Raw genomic sequence first — 13,790 nt, 5'->3', positions numbered from 1 at the left:
ATTACTTCTAAAATGTACAAAGTACTGAATATAGTTCTGTTAAGATGACTACTATTGCACCTACACTTCCAGGAAAATACACGATTGTACTTTCCATTATCAAATACGAAGCCACATTGCAAAACTGCAGAAACCTCTTCTACTTAATGCATCAATTCTTTAACAATTTCCATAGTGTTAACTTACATTTCATTTAGTAGATGCTCAAAATCACTGAACCAAAACACATTATGCTTAGCATTATTGATTACAATACTAATTTTGTTAAGTAATTTGAGCTTACAAGACATATATCAAGTTTAGCTCTTAGGGAAAGTGCTGAACTAAGATAAACATCAATTAGCCACAGTATAATACATTGTTATATTTACAAGAACACTACATACTGTAAAATGCTGGCTGTACTTCATAAAAAGTGCAGCTTGCAAAAAATGGGCTAATCTGCATACCTCAGCTTTTTATAACTCACAAATGTATACAGTATATTCCATCATAGAGCAATAAAATAAGAGGCCTTGCCAATGCTATATTGTGGTATATACATTTCATATTTCATCTCATGATAGAGATGTTGCTATTAAAAATTCAGTCTTTCAACAAATTTAGGGTCGGAATTCATGTATCTTAGCTCCAGTAGCATGAAAGTAGTCAATGAAATCATAAAGACTGGAAGAAAATCTCTGTTGTGTCCAACAAAAGTAATTATTCATACATCAAATGCCTCTATCTGTATTTCTGATAGGTTCACATTAAACGTGTCATTTGATTTGTAAATTCCAATAACCCCATACACAGACATGGCTAAAGTGCTTCAGGGCTCACCATAGATTATCTGAAAGGAGAGAGCTGGTTAATTGTGAATATGACATCTAATGATTGACGATCATATAACATTTGGAATTGTAGCACTTTGTAATAACAAAATCTATACAAATTTACGTTTTTGGAAAAAAAAAAAAAATAAATCTATCACAAGTTTACCTACAATAAAATGTATGCATGCTAAAAGAGGATAGCTATATTTGTACATGAAACTCTGTAGAACATGATTAGATAAGATATTTTCATTGAATGAAATGGAAAACACATTGCGCCTATGCAATCACCTGTAATTCCAAATTTGGAATCAAGTCACATTGCAATATGATCCCTGCAAATCACACTGGGCATCCTAATAGGCTGATTAGTATTTGCCAAGCCACAACAAACAGCGTTACATAATGAATTTCAAGCACACTTTTCTTTAAAACTTAAAAGGATATGTGCAACAACCCTGCCAATGCAAAGGCTAGGTAGGAGTTGCAAAATTGTCCCTCCACTGGTCAGGAGCTGTCTGGTGAGCCTGCTTAACTCACTCAGAAGCTATTGCCCTAGTAAGCTTTCTTACCAGAAAGCAGAGGTGTCTCAGGACAGCTTCCTGACACATTGCTCTTGAGCTTAGTTTCCAGACTGCCCCAGAGGTCCTCTGTCTGGACTCTGCTCCATCTTTACCAGCCCAGCCTAAAGCTACTACCAGGATGTGAGCCACCCTTCCTGTGGGCCAGCTTTCCAGCCTGCTAAACCTTCTGCTCATGTTAGGCAGTTGTCTGCTGTTGAAGTTCCAATAAAGAACTGTGAGTTCATTTGCAATGTGCTTCCGTGTGATCAGGACTCCCCATCCTTCATCTCTATATACACCTCAGGGGTTGCCCTAGGGAGAAACTTCTCCATAAGCACATCTCCACTTTTTTTGCACACACCAGCTGCTGGAGCCTGCCAGGCTGTAGGCCCGTCCTCCGGTCCCAAAAACAAGCACTGTGACCATAGCGTACCCAAGCCAGCAACTCCAGTATTCTGGGCCTCGCCTGCCTCCTCCTGAAGAAAGGTTAGACCCCGGTCGGGGATGCTGCATATGTATTTAATTATGCTCTTTTTACCATGGCTCTAGAGGGTAGACGTGGCTTGGTTTTGCATCATATCACATGACATTGCACATGACTAGTCAGGTGACCATTAGGTTTCTCCTGCCTTCACCATCATGTGACACTGCACATGACCTGTCACATGTTAAGGTCATACCCACATCATGTTGAGGTCATACCCTTTGCATCATATCACATGACCAGTCACTTCCGCCTCCACCAGCTTGGAATCTGGCACATGATTACCCACTTTCATTACGTTAAGTGCATTCATCTGCCATCCCCACAATCTTATAGGATGTTATTCCTGTCAATTAATTAGGCAATGTCCAGATTGGTGGATAGTTCTTTATAAGCAATGAAACACATTTTTAACACCACCCCCAGAAGAAGGCAACACTGAAACATGCGGTCAGGTTTCTCTTTTGTGCAATGTAACTTGCACTTTGCTATTTTATGTTTTCTGTGTCCTGGGTATCCTCATGACATTTGTACTAATGAACTACTCAATATTGTGCACCATTTTTTGTAATCATTGAGGATCCCAGGCAAACTTACAGTTTAGAGATCTACACTCACCGGCCACTTTATTAGGTACACCATGCTAGTAATGGGTTGGACCCCCTTTTGCCTTCAGAACTGCCTCAATTCTTCGTGGCATAGATTCAACAAGGTGCTGGAAGCATTCCTCAGAGATTTTGGTCCATATTGACATGATAGCATCACACAGTTGCCGCAGATTTGTCGGTTGCACATGCATGATGCGAATCTCCCGTTCCACCACATCCCAAATATGCTCTATTGGATTGAGATCTGGTGACTGTGGATGCCATTTGAGTAAAGTGAACTCATTGTCATGTTCAAGAAACCAGTCTGAGATGATTCCAGCTTTATGACATGGCGCAGTATCCTACTGAAAGTAGCCATCAGATGTTGGGTACATTGTGGTCATAAAGGGATGGACATGGTCAGCAACAATACTCAGGTAGGCTGGGGCGTTGTAACGATGCTCAATTGGTACCAAGGGGCCCAAAGAGTGCCAAGAAAATCTTCTCCACACCATGACACCACCACCACCAGCCTGAACCGTTGATACAAGGCAGGATGGAACCATGCTTTCATGTTGTTGACGCCAAATTCTGACCCTACCATCCGAATGTCGCAGCAGAAATCGAGACTCATCAGACCAGGCAACGTTTTTCCAATCTTCTACTGTCCAATTTCGATGAGCTTGTGCAAATTGTAGCCTCAGTTTCCTGTTCTTAGCTGAAAGGAGTGGCACCAGTGTGCTGCTGTAGCCCATCTGCCTCAAAGTTCAACGTACTGTGCGTTCAAAGATGCTCTTCTGTCTACCTTGGTTGTAACGGGTGGCGATTTGAGTCACTGTTGCCTATCTATCAGCTCGAACCAGTCTGCCCATTCTCCTCTGACCTCTGGCATCAACACGGCATTTCCGCCCACAGAACTGCCGCTCACTGGATGTTTTTTCTTTTTCAGACCATTCTCTGTAAGCCCTAGAGATGGTTGTGCGTGAAAATCCCAGTAGATCAGCAGTTTCTGAAATACTCAGACCAGCCCTTCTGGCACAAACAACCATGCCACTTTCAAAGGCACTCAAATCACCTTTCTTCCCCATACTGATGCTCGGTTTGAACTGCAGGAGATTGTCTTGACCATGTCTACATGCCTAAATGCACTGAGTTGCCGCCATGTGATTGGCTGATTAGAAATTAAGTGTTAACGAGCAGTTGGACAGGTGTACCTAATAAAGTGGGCGGTGAGTGTATAATACCTCCCACATTAGTTATTTGTGGGAGTATATTTGGATTTTCCTGTGTCAGTCTGGTTTTCACCGTGGATATCTTTCCTTTAATCTTTTATATGTTTTTATATTTATTAGATCAATAAAGTATATTTGGCATAAATTTGTATTAGTTTGGTTTTTGTACATGGAACTCTGTAGAGCATGATTAGATGAGATATTGTCATGGAATGAAATGGAAAACACATTGCGCCTATGCAATCACCTGTAATTACAAATTTGGCAATCAAGTCACATTGCAATATGATCCTTGCAAATCACACTGGGCATCCTAATAGGCTGATTAGTATTTGCCAAGCCACAACAAACAGTGTTACATAATGAATTTCAAGCACACTTTTCTTAAAACTTAAAAGGATGTGTATTTGATTATGCTATACAGAGGGAGAATCTGCACAATTCATTAAGGCTGTTAAAAATGTTTAAATGTTCCTTTAGAGCTGCAGGATAACTTTAATAAACAAGATGGCTGGGGGAAAGTACTTGAGAACATAACATTTTCCTGAGCTTTAAACATGGTATAGACTAGCTGCTATAATGTCGCCGATGTACATTCTTGTTCTTAAGTCTCAGTCACTCCGACACACAGATGCAGCACTGAGGACTTTATGTAGGGAGATTGAGCAGCACTTTCTAAGTCTACATTCACACAGCAGTACTTGACACATTTTCCGTCTCCTCCATTAAAACCAGGTCATAATTTTGACCAGCGTGCCCTATGTATTCAGTGGCATCTGCCTGGATTCCACTCAGAATATAGGGCAGTGATGGCAAACCTTTTTTACATCGAGTGCCCAAACTACAGCCAAAACCCAAATTTTTTTGCAAAGTGCCAATGCGCCAATGTAAGCAGTAACTTATTACTCTCTGCTGTGCCACATGTTTAAATTGTATAGGCACCTGAGGACACCAGTATGATAGAAAGAAGGAGAAGTAGTTTGGATTATCATTGTAGTTTCCTTTTAGGGTCCTGGGCTGCCTGGGACTGCAAGAAGTTGAGTCCTGTCTGGCGAACCCTTCCCTGGGGTGATGGCCTGGGTGCCCATATAGTGGGCTCTGAGTGCCACCACTGGCACCCGTGCCATAGGTTCGCAACCACTGATATAGGGCTTTCGTTCACTAGGGGCCTAGACCAAAATGTGAAAAACAATCCTATAGCATTATTCTGTCTCATAAAAACATTCCAGCTGGAACAATGTAATCAGGCAGTAGTTAAATATACTTTTACAAAACTACACTCAAAATCTTAGAGCTCTTTAATATACGCTATTGTTTCACTGGCTGTGGTCTGGATTTATAAACCTCCGCCAAGGAATTTTAAGAAATCCATGAATTCATTAATCAAGAGAACTGTTCCACACTTTTCCCTATATACAGTAGTGTATAACTTATAGTTACACACCTTTGTAGAGGGAAATATCTTTTAAGTTGGTGTGTATCACAACCTGTATACAAGTTCTGTGAAGACATAAAACAATTTAAGATGTTGCACCGTCTAAAACCAGAGCTACAAAGAACAGTCCTGGATGGATCCAACAGTCATCCAATATACAATGTTTAAAAATTAAATCTGACCGGAGCTCACAATTCATCTTTAGGTCTTCGGTTTTGATATCCAAGACTTTTTTTTAACTGATAAATGTATTCCGACCAAACACATCAATAGAAATGAGACATGCCATGCCATGCTCAGAAAATGACGTGGCATCCTCATGATTTATTGTATGCACATTTTTATTCTATTTTATGTTAATAGAACCAAAAATAAAAGTTTTATATCAGTTTAAACCGTCTACACTATGTCCGCATATCTTTTCTGTATAGCAAGCTGAGCTACGGAGGGGATTTGAGGAGAAAGGAATTACAGCGGTTTTGTGTCTGAATGAAGTCTTATTTCTATTGATGTCTTTGTACGGAATACATTTATTAGTTAAAAGAAGTCTTGGACATCGAAACAGAAGACCTAAAGATGAATTGTGAGCTCCGGTCAGATCAAAGTTCTGTGAAGAGGGAATTGACACTGAACTGGAAAAGGGAAGAAGATGACCCACCACATCATTGTCTATCTTTTAGCTTCATATACAGTATTTAAATCATATCAGTAATCAATTTTGATGGGCCTGGAACATCTAGATTTGTTCACAAGGGTTCATAATGTTAGCTCAACACTTTTAAGCTGCAGTCATTGCCCCATCAAAATATCCCACAAAGGGCATTAAGTTACAAAAATGTTAATTTCCTCATAGATAGATATACACCTGCAACTATGTTTTATACCTTCATCTCTGAATTCACCATGAATTTGCATTCTGCAATGTCAGGCCTCGGAGAAATTACCTGCACCTCACTTTCTATAAATTCTTTTTTTTATTGTCTTGGCATTGCAGGTTTTGTAATAAAGATCTGCGCAAGGAGCAGATTAATGCACAAACTGTACCTCCGAGAAGGTTAGGAATTTATAACCGGATGAACAGAAATTTTGTTATCAATTAGTACACATTTCATCAAGAGTCAAACGAGGGCAGCCTAAAACAATACAACTGTGCCTAAAGGAAGCGAAGATGTGAACACACTGAAGAGGACAATGGCCTAACTGAAACCCCACAGTAACAAGTTAAAAGTAAAGACATTCCAGCTTCAACTGACTACCTGGATACAAACCTTTATTCCACTGCTATGTAGCTTTTATAATGTTTGGGAATTAAGAGATTTTTGTAATAAGTCCTGATGCCAGTGCGAAGTAAGTTATGGATATTTCAGGTGCATGTAGTTTATTTAGCCCATGACATATATAGAATTTTCTAGACTGCTCAATTTAAGCATCATGGTCCAAAAGGACAATGGTCTTGTACAGTAATCACGGTACTAGTACAATACAGTAGTCCTGGGGGGAATGGAGGCGTAGGACTGTGCCGTCGCCAAATAGACTAATAATATATATATTATATATATTATATATATATATTATATACACACATATAAAAAACATATATAAACAAATAAACACTTACCATCAGGGGCATTAGCATCACAGTTTACAGAGATCATCTTGGATGAGTTCCTAATAGTAGAGCCCTGAAATTGCAAACGTACAAGTAAAAAAGCCTTACAGAAAAACACAAAAGGTCAACAATCCCAGCTTTAAACCTCTTCAACATACACAACTTGTTAAATAACCTAAATACATTTAGACAGATAAAGGACCAGAATATATATATATATATATATATATATATATATATACGGTAGTATCCAGACACAGGCTCCAAGCAAGTTATTTTCTGAAGAGGGGCAATATTTACCTGCCAGATCCTTATAGCCTCATTTATATCACACAGCCTGGAGTCATAGACTGTCATTTACCCTCATTTACAGACAGAAGGATGATTTCTTTTAAGCAGGCTTCTTGTGAGTAAAAGCTCCAGGCTCTCTGCCTTACGTGTATTCAGACTGATAGGACACTTAGAAGTCTAGCATAGGAAACCTAGAAAGGTTTACCTAAAAGGTCTTCACTGACAGCATCTCATACACGAGATTAAATCTTGCATAACAATCCTTATTCTGCTGGCAATCAAATCAGATCCTTACTATACTGATACTAATTGCAAACTTTGTGGAAAAGGTCCATGGTTAACAAATATTATAGGTTTTTAACCCCCTCAAGATCCTTCAGATTTGCTCCTTAATATAAAGTATACAAATTAAGGCCGTGTGGGGCCGGATATACATCCCCAGAGACGCCTATGGCAACGGTACAGTGGAGTAGAGTAGTAGTAGAGTATGTTCTGTGTTTTCAGCCATTTCCTATGTAGAGGGGAGGAGAAAGCAGCACTTCCTCCTCCTCTTAAACGCTGGCTACAGCCGGGTGAGCACACGTTGTTGTGATTCTAGCCTAGGGTGATGACTGCTACCAACTAACTATTGATAGAAATACTCATTGGTGACGCAAAATTTACCAAGAAGAACACAAAGATGCTAAATTCTAGATCAGTCAGTGACAGGCTGTGAGTGAAGAGGTCTAAAAACTGAACTAAATCCTTAGGTCATGGAGAAAAAACCTAAATAGGAGCTTTAAAAGCTGTCAATAGGCCAATGGAATGTGATGAAGTGTTGATTTTAAATATTTTTTAACACAAAGCAAAATTTTATTACGACTTTCATAAGATATAAGAGGGAAAGTAAGAGTCAACTGCTGTTAATCCTTTGGCCCAGTATAGCGTGTAGAATTCATGACCAGGTGCAAGTCTCATCATAAATTTGGCACACATCCTGCTATAATTGACTCATGTAGGGGACTTGCGTTGATTGGTCAAATGCAGCAAGCTTTTACAATCTGCCTTTTCCTTGCCCCTATCTTACCCTATTTTTGGAAGAAGGCAGGCAAAAAACTTAATTTGCAAAACTTTTGACAACGATTTGTGCCTTTTTCTATGCCAAAATACATTGATAAATGTCTCCCATTGATTTGACCACAAAATAATCTATATGCCGGTACCAAAGTATTCAAACATCTATACCAAAAATCAAACATCTAGTGCTTGGCTGAAACTGGGTCTTGCAAGAAGACAATAATTCAAATCAATTAAAAAAAACACAACGCTTAAAAAAATAATTAAAAAAAAAAAAAAAAAAGCTGCTCGAGTCTAGAGCTACATGAAGTTGTGGTAGTAACTCTTTAGTAAGTTAATAATAATCCTTATAACACAATAAATGCCAAGAGTGAACGCTGCTGTATAGCTTGTCTGCCATTTATCAGTTCACTCTGGGTCATTATATGTTGTCTACACTATAGAAATTATTTTATTCTTGTTCTCTATGTGAACGCATCAATCTACAAACCTGCAATACACCCACAGATAACAAACATAAATAAATACAAAAGTGAGCTGAGCGCGATCCATACAGCATGTTCCCAGAGAACAATGTTCCTGCAGTTTTGAATGATAAACACCACCACAATAAAAACATGTGTGCGATTTATATTAGTGATAGAACTTAGAACTCATATTCTCATAAATAAAAGAATGTAAAAGAGTTCCAAAAACAATATTAATTCCTTGTAGGTACAACATTCTGCACACCTTCTTTTACAGTTGGAGGGTGCCTTTTGCATTAAAGGAAACCTACCATTTCAAATGGTAGGGGTAAGCTGTAAATACCGAGCACCAGCTCTGGGTGAGCCGGTGCTTACTTTCGTTAGTGTTATAAACCACTGTATTGCGGTTTTAACACTTTTTAAAGTTTCTAGCTGTAGCTGCTTCGGCGCTGCGTGCGCACGACCGTGCGCGCACCTACATAGGAAATGCCGAAGACGTTGCACGCGCATGGTCGCGCGCAGCGCCAAAGCAGCTTCTGCGGTTAATAACTAACGAAAGTAAGCACCGGCTCCAGCTCACCCTGAGCTGGTGCTCAGTATTTACAGCTTACCCCTACCGTTTGAAATGGTAGGTTTCCTTTAAAAGATGGAAGTACTTTATGTAACAGATGCCGACCGCAGCAGTAACCAGATGGTTTCAGCTGTGCAATACAATAGACACCCAACGCATAAGGAGAAGGTTCGGTACATGAGCCCTCTCCATACATAACCCTTTTCACGACCGTCCAACATACGGTAAATATACGTCAGACTGTCATGAAGGGGTAAGAAGTGACAGCACAAGCATAAAATTTGCTCAACAGTCCACTGTAAGTAAATGCCACTGGAATAACTAAGATTATTGCTCTGAAACTAAAAAGCAGATCTTACCTCCACTAGATATTTTTGGCTTCCATACATGACATATTGTGGTGCCAGGCTGTAAATCATGTAGCTAGTGTGAAGGACGATCAACAAGAGAATCATGCAGAGAAAGAGAAGTGCTTGAGGTCTTGTTCGTTCCCTTCTAATCTTGAACAACTGTTAACATGACACACGTAATTCAACAATGTTAAAAGCAGAAAGTATATTATTTAACCTTCTCTGCAGCTCTCTGCCTAGAGCTAAAATGAACACGGCTGTTTAGTGCGACAGAATGTGTACGAACATCTCCCTTTTGACATTATATATTTTTAAAAAATGCATTCGTGGCTAATTTTTAACTTTACCATTTACCAAATTATGCTACGCTGCAAAAAAAAAAAAAAAAAAAAAAATTATTTATTTTTGTTAAATTGATTTGAGATAGATATATATTTATATATATTTTTAAATTCCACTGGTACCATGATGCCATGTGAAGGGCCTTTCATAATAATAATGCATTATAAAGTTGTTATTTTGCATAATCTTTCACTTTCCGTAGTTATGGTGCTTAACAGCAGACACTTTTTTATAAAAAGTAGAAAAAAAAAACCTGACTGTTAGAGAATGGATAGATATATATAATATATATCAGTGTAGTAACACAATAGGAAAACCAGTTCTATATATTATATATTTTTAGGTCTTGAACTGCTGGGGGAATTAAGGCAATGTTTTGTGTAAGTGATGGAGGGCATTATTTAGGTCCATTTTTATAGTACAGTATACTAGATACGAATGAGTTTTTTTTTTTTTTTTTTAATAAAAATGCCCTCATAAAGTCATCAAAAATCCTAGGAGACATTTACTTTTTATTTTACACTAACTAGGATGCCCAAGTGCCAGAGGGGGAGGGGAACAAACACTTATAGGGGTGAGGAGTAACCAAAGCCGTACAAGGTTCTAAACTCCAGCAATCAATGTAATAAACCACTTTTTCTCCTGTCTCTCCAACAACAACAACCTACTTCTGTGATCTGTGCAGTAGAAAAACATTGATGCAGTGTTAGAACATGAACCACTTGCCATTAAAAGACAGTGGTCAGTCTTATAGGTTGACAGCAGCAGTTGTTAGTAGCTGTAGGATTATGAAAAAATATTATATTCCAGGACTTTAACCGGTGGAGTGCCCTCAAACTGTGTTCTGGAGTTTCTGCATTGAAACTGCTCTCCAGCCCCTCCTGTTTGCTGTAAAATCAAACTAGAAGCCCGCTACTTCTATAACTAAGAACAGGGGGATTGGTTGTGCTGTATTCAGCACACAGATCCCACAATAAAAAATGAACCCCTTTGGTCCAAGCCTGGATACAATATTGGAATATAAATGCACGTTTCACAGTATTGATTACACAGCTCTTCAGTGCTGCTACCAACACAGTTTGCATCACTGCATGGTGAAAACTGTTGGTAGACTGCCTTTTAGGGGTAATTATAAAATAAATTGGTATTATAGGATTAAAGAATGCTAGACTCGAAAACCTTGTCCCATTTTACCCTCAACGGCACGATCTTGGCAAATGCCGGTCACAACTAAACCTAAACTCTACAGTAATGTGGCATTTACCATCAACAGTAAAGAGAATTCTAGTCCAAGAATTAAAAAAAAAAAAACGGGATACTGTAGCTCAACATTATTAGTAACATTGGGGGGTTACAGTGTTGCCACCCACACCAATTGGTTGCTTGAAGGAGCAGTTGCCCAGTGCATTTTACAGATGTGGAGCTTACACTGGACACCTTCAAACACTGCTAGGGGGTGCCAGGGTTTAGCACCAGGAAAACTCTAAGATTTCTTTAACCCCTTCCCGACATTTGACGTAATAGTACTGCATGGCGGGAGGTGCGTTCCCGCAAAATGCAGTATTATTACGTCAAGCTTCTGGCGCCGGCTCCTGAACGGAGCCGGCGCCAGAAGCTGCGGGTGTCGGCTATATATTATAGCCGACACCTGCCTCTAACACCCGCGATCGGAGATTTCTCCGATCGCGGGTGTTAACCCCTAACACGCCGCGGTCGCGCTGACCGCGGCGTGTCAGAGGCATTTAAATGTAATGTCAGGGGAATCGGACCCCCCCGCGGCGCTTACTGGGGGGGGTCCGCTGCTCCGATCGCAGCCCCGGGACTGCCGGTGCCCGGGGCTGCGAGATCTTCATCCGGAAGCCGGGTCCTGCCTTCTGGCAGGACCCGGCTGTAAGACACTGGGCATGCGCAGCATGCTCAGTGTCTTACATTACACAGTGCAATACATCTGTATTGCACTGTGTAACCTGTAAAATAGCTTGAACAAGTGATCAGAAGATCACTTGTTCAAGCTTAGATGTCATTAACTGTAAAAAAAAGTTAAAACAATAAATAAAGGTTTTTTAAAATAAAAATAAATAATAAAAGAAAGTGAAAGTCCCCCCAAACACCACATTTCCCTTTACACAAGTAATAAAGTATAAAATACACTAAATCACAAAAAAACCCCACTTATTTGGTATCGCCGCGTCCGTAACAATCTGTACAATAAATCCTAATCATAATTGGACCCTCTAGGTGAACGTGGTAAAAAAAAAAACCCAAAAACTTGCCAAAAATTAAAACTTTTTATCAAATTGCTTTACAAAAAATGTTCTAAAAAGTGATCCGAAAAAGTTACAAGCGCCAAAATAATACCACTGAAAAGAACAACTTGTCACGCAAAAAATAAGCTCACAACCAGCTCCGTCAACCAAAAAATACTATAGTTATGCCACTATAAAGATGGCAATACTAAAACAAATGCAATTTTTTCTATTCTAGTTTTCCTTCAATAAAATTGGACAAATAAAAATAAAACTATATAAATGAGGTATCACCGTAATCGTAGTGATCCGTAGAATAAAGATAATATATTATTGTTATGCTACAGCGAACACCCCCCCAAAAAATGCTAAAAATCCAAAACAAGAATTGATGATTTTATTTTCCTCCACACGAAAAAAGTTAATAAAATTGCTTCGATAAGCTAAACACCCTCTAAAATAAAGTTTTTTTTTACAGTGCATCGCGTCTCGCAAAAAATAAGCCCTTATTTGTCTAAATTGCTTAAAAAATAAAGATTGTACAGCCTATTCCCAACGAGCGTTGTAATAGAACGGTGCGGCGGGTAGTGACTTGCCAACACCGGTCAGACACAGTGATCGGGGTAAGACTGCGGCTGTTCCTGACAGCCATCCATCCTGCCCCATGGACCAGAAGGGTTACGTCCCCCCCACACACCCCCAGTTTATTATCGCTGCTATTGGCTCATCAATTCAGACGAGCCAATAGCAGCGAATTTACTTATGACGTCAGTAATACCGATCACCATGTCTGTAGACACGGTGATCGGGGCAGGGTGGCGGCTGTTCCTGACAGCCACCGATTTTGCCTTGTGGTTCAGAGGGGTTTTGTTGCCCCCCTCTGTCCATGTTTGCCGCTATTGGCTGGTCGATTTGGTCCAGCTAAAAGCAGCAATATTCGTCACAATGGGCATCGCTAGGGTGAATAAGAGCAACACTTGGCGATAATTTCCCTACGAAAAACGAAGATATGGTACAAAAGCGCTGGCCGTGCACATTGTACAGATTATGCTGTACAACTCTTATGTGCTGTTCCAATGTGCACGCCCTGCCGTATCATTTCTCCGTTTTCAAGAGGAAGATATTAGGAAACTAATATTGGGACAAGAAGGACGGGGCCCCTGTACCTCTGGTTTAGATGTTCCTGTATTTTGTCAGGGCAGCATTTTCCCGGTGAATTCTGCTGCTTCTAAAGGAAGGACTCAGAAAAGAGTTTGTTCCAAAAGAGGAGTTAGGATGGACACTATATACTAAGGATGGACACTATATACTAAGGATGGACACTATATACTAAGGATGGACACTATATACTACTAAGAGACCTGCGACAACTCCAAGTGTGACAAAAGTTTAGATGGTCCCCTGGTCTATTCTACCTCCTTATACGCAACACATTCACAATTCACGCCCAACCTGTTGTGAATTCAGTAAAATGAATAATTTAACAACTGGTAGGTCACGTTGCTCCCTATACCCCTCCATTATTTCATAAGGGGCGCCACATAACGGGCACTGAACGTTCCAGAAATAATTGCAATTTCCATCTTGGACTCCATCGCACATCATATTTGGAAACCACCTATATGTTCAAATGCTCATTTCACGACGTGTATTACACTACACCACATATTACACCTTGCTAAATTCCCCAAGGGGTGTACATTGAACAATTAGGGTCCCTTTTCGGGTTTTCCTCCGCTTTG

At 39.8% G+C, this 13,790-nt stretch overlaps 1 protein-coding gene across 1 annotated transcript in view; it reads right to left on the bottom strand.

Moving 5' to 3' along the window:
• Nucleotides 1–13,790, bottom strand: part of LMBRD1 (LMBR1 domain containing 1) — a 142,873-nt gene that overhangs the window by 42,750 nt on the left and 86,333 nt on the right. The window contains exons 13-14 of the mRNA XM_072142187.1: nt 9,470–9,619; nt 6,735–6,798 (exon numbers count right to left, since the gene is read on the bottom strand). Coding sequence (XP_071998288.1) covers nt 6,735–6,798; nt 9,470–9,619 — 214 coding nt within the window. The remainder of the gene's footprint in view (nt 1–6,734; nt 6,799–9,469; nt 9,620–13,790) is intronic.

The sequence above is a fragment of the Engystomops pustulosus genome, chromosome 3 (assembly GCF_040894005.1).
Source record: "Engystomops pustulosus chromosome 3, aEngPut4.maternal, whole genome shotgun sequence".
NCBI classification, from domain to species: Eukaryota; Metazoa; Chordata; class Amphibia; order Anura; family Leptodactylidae; genus Engystomops; species Engystomops pustulosus.
The sequence above is the reverse complement of the archived record's forward strand: the minus strand, read 5'-3'. Positions and strand labels throughout refer to the sequence as shown.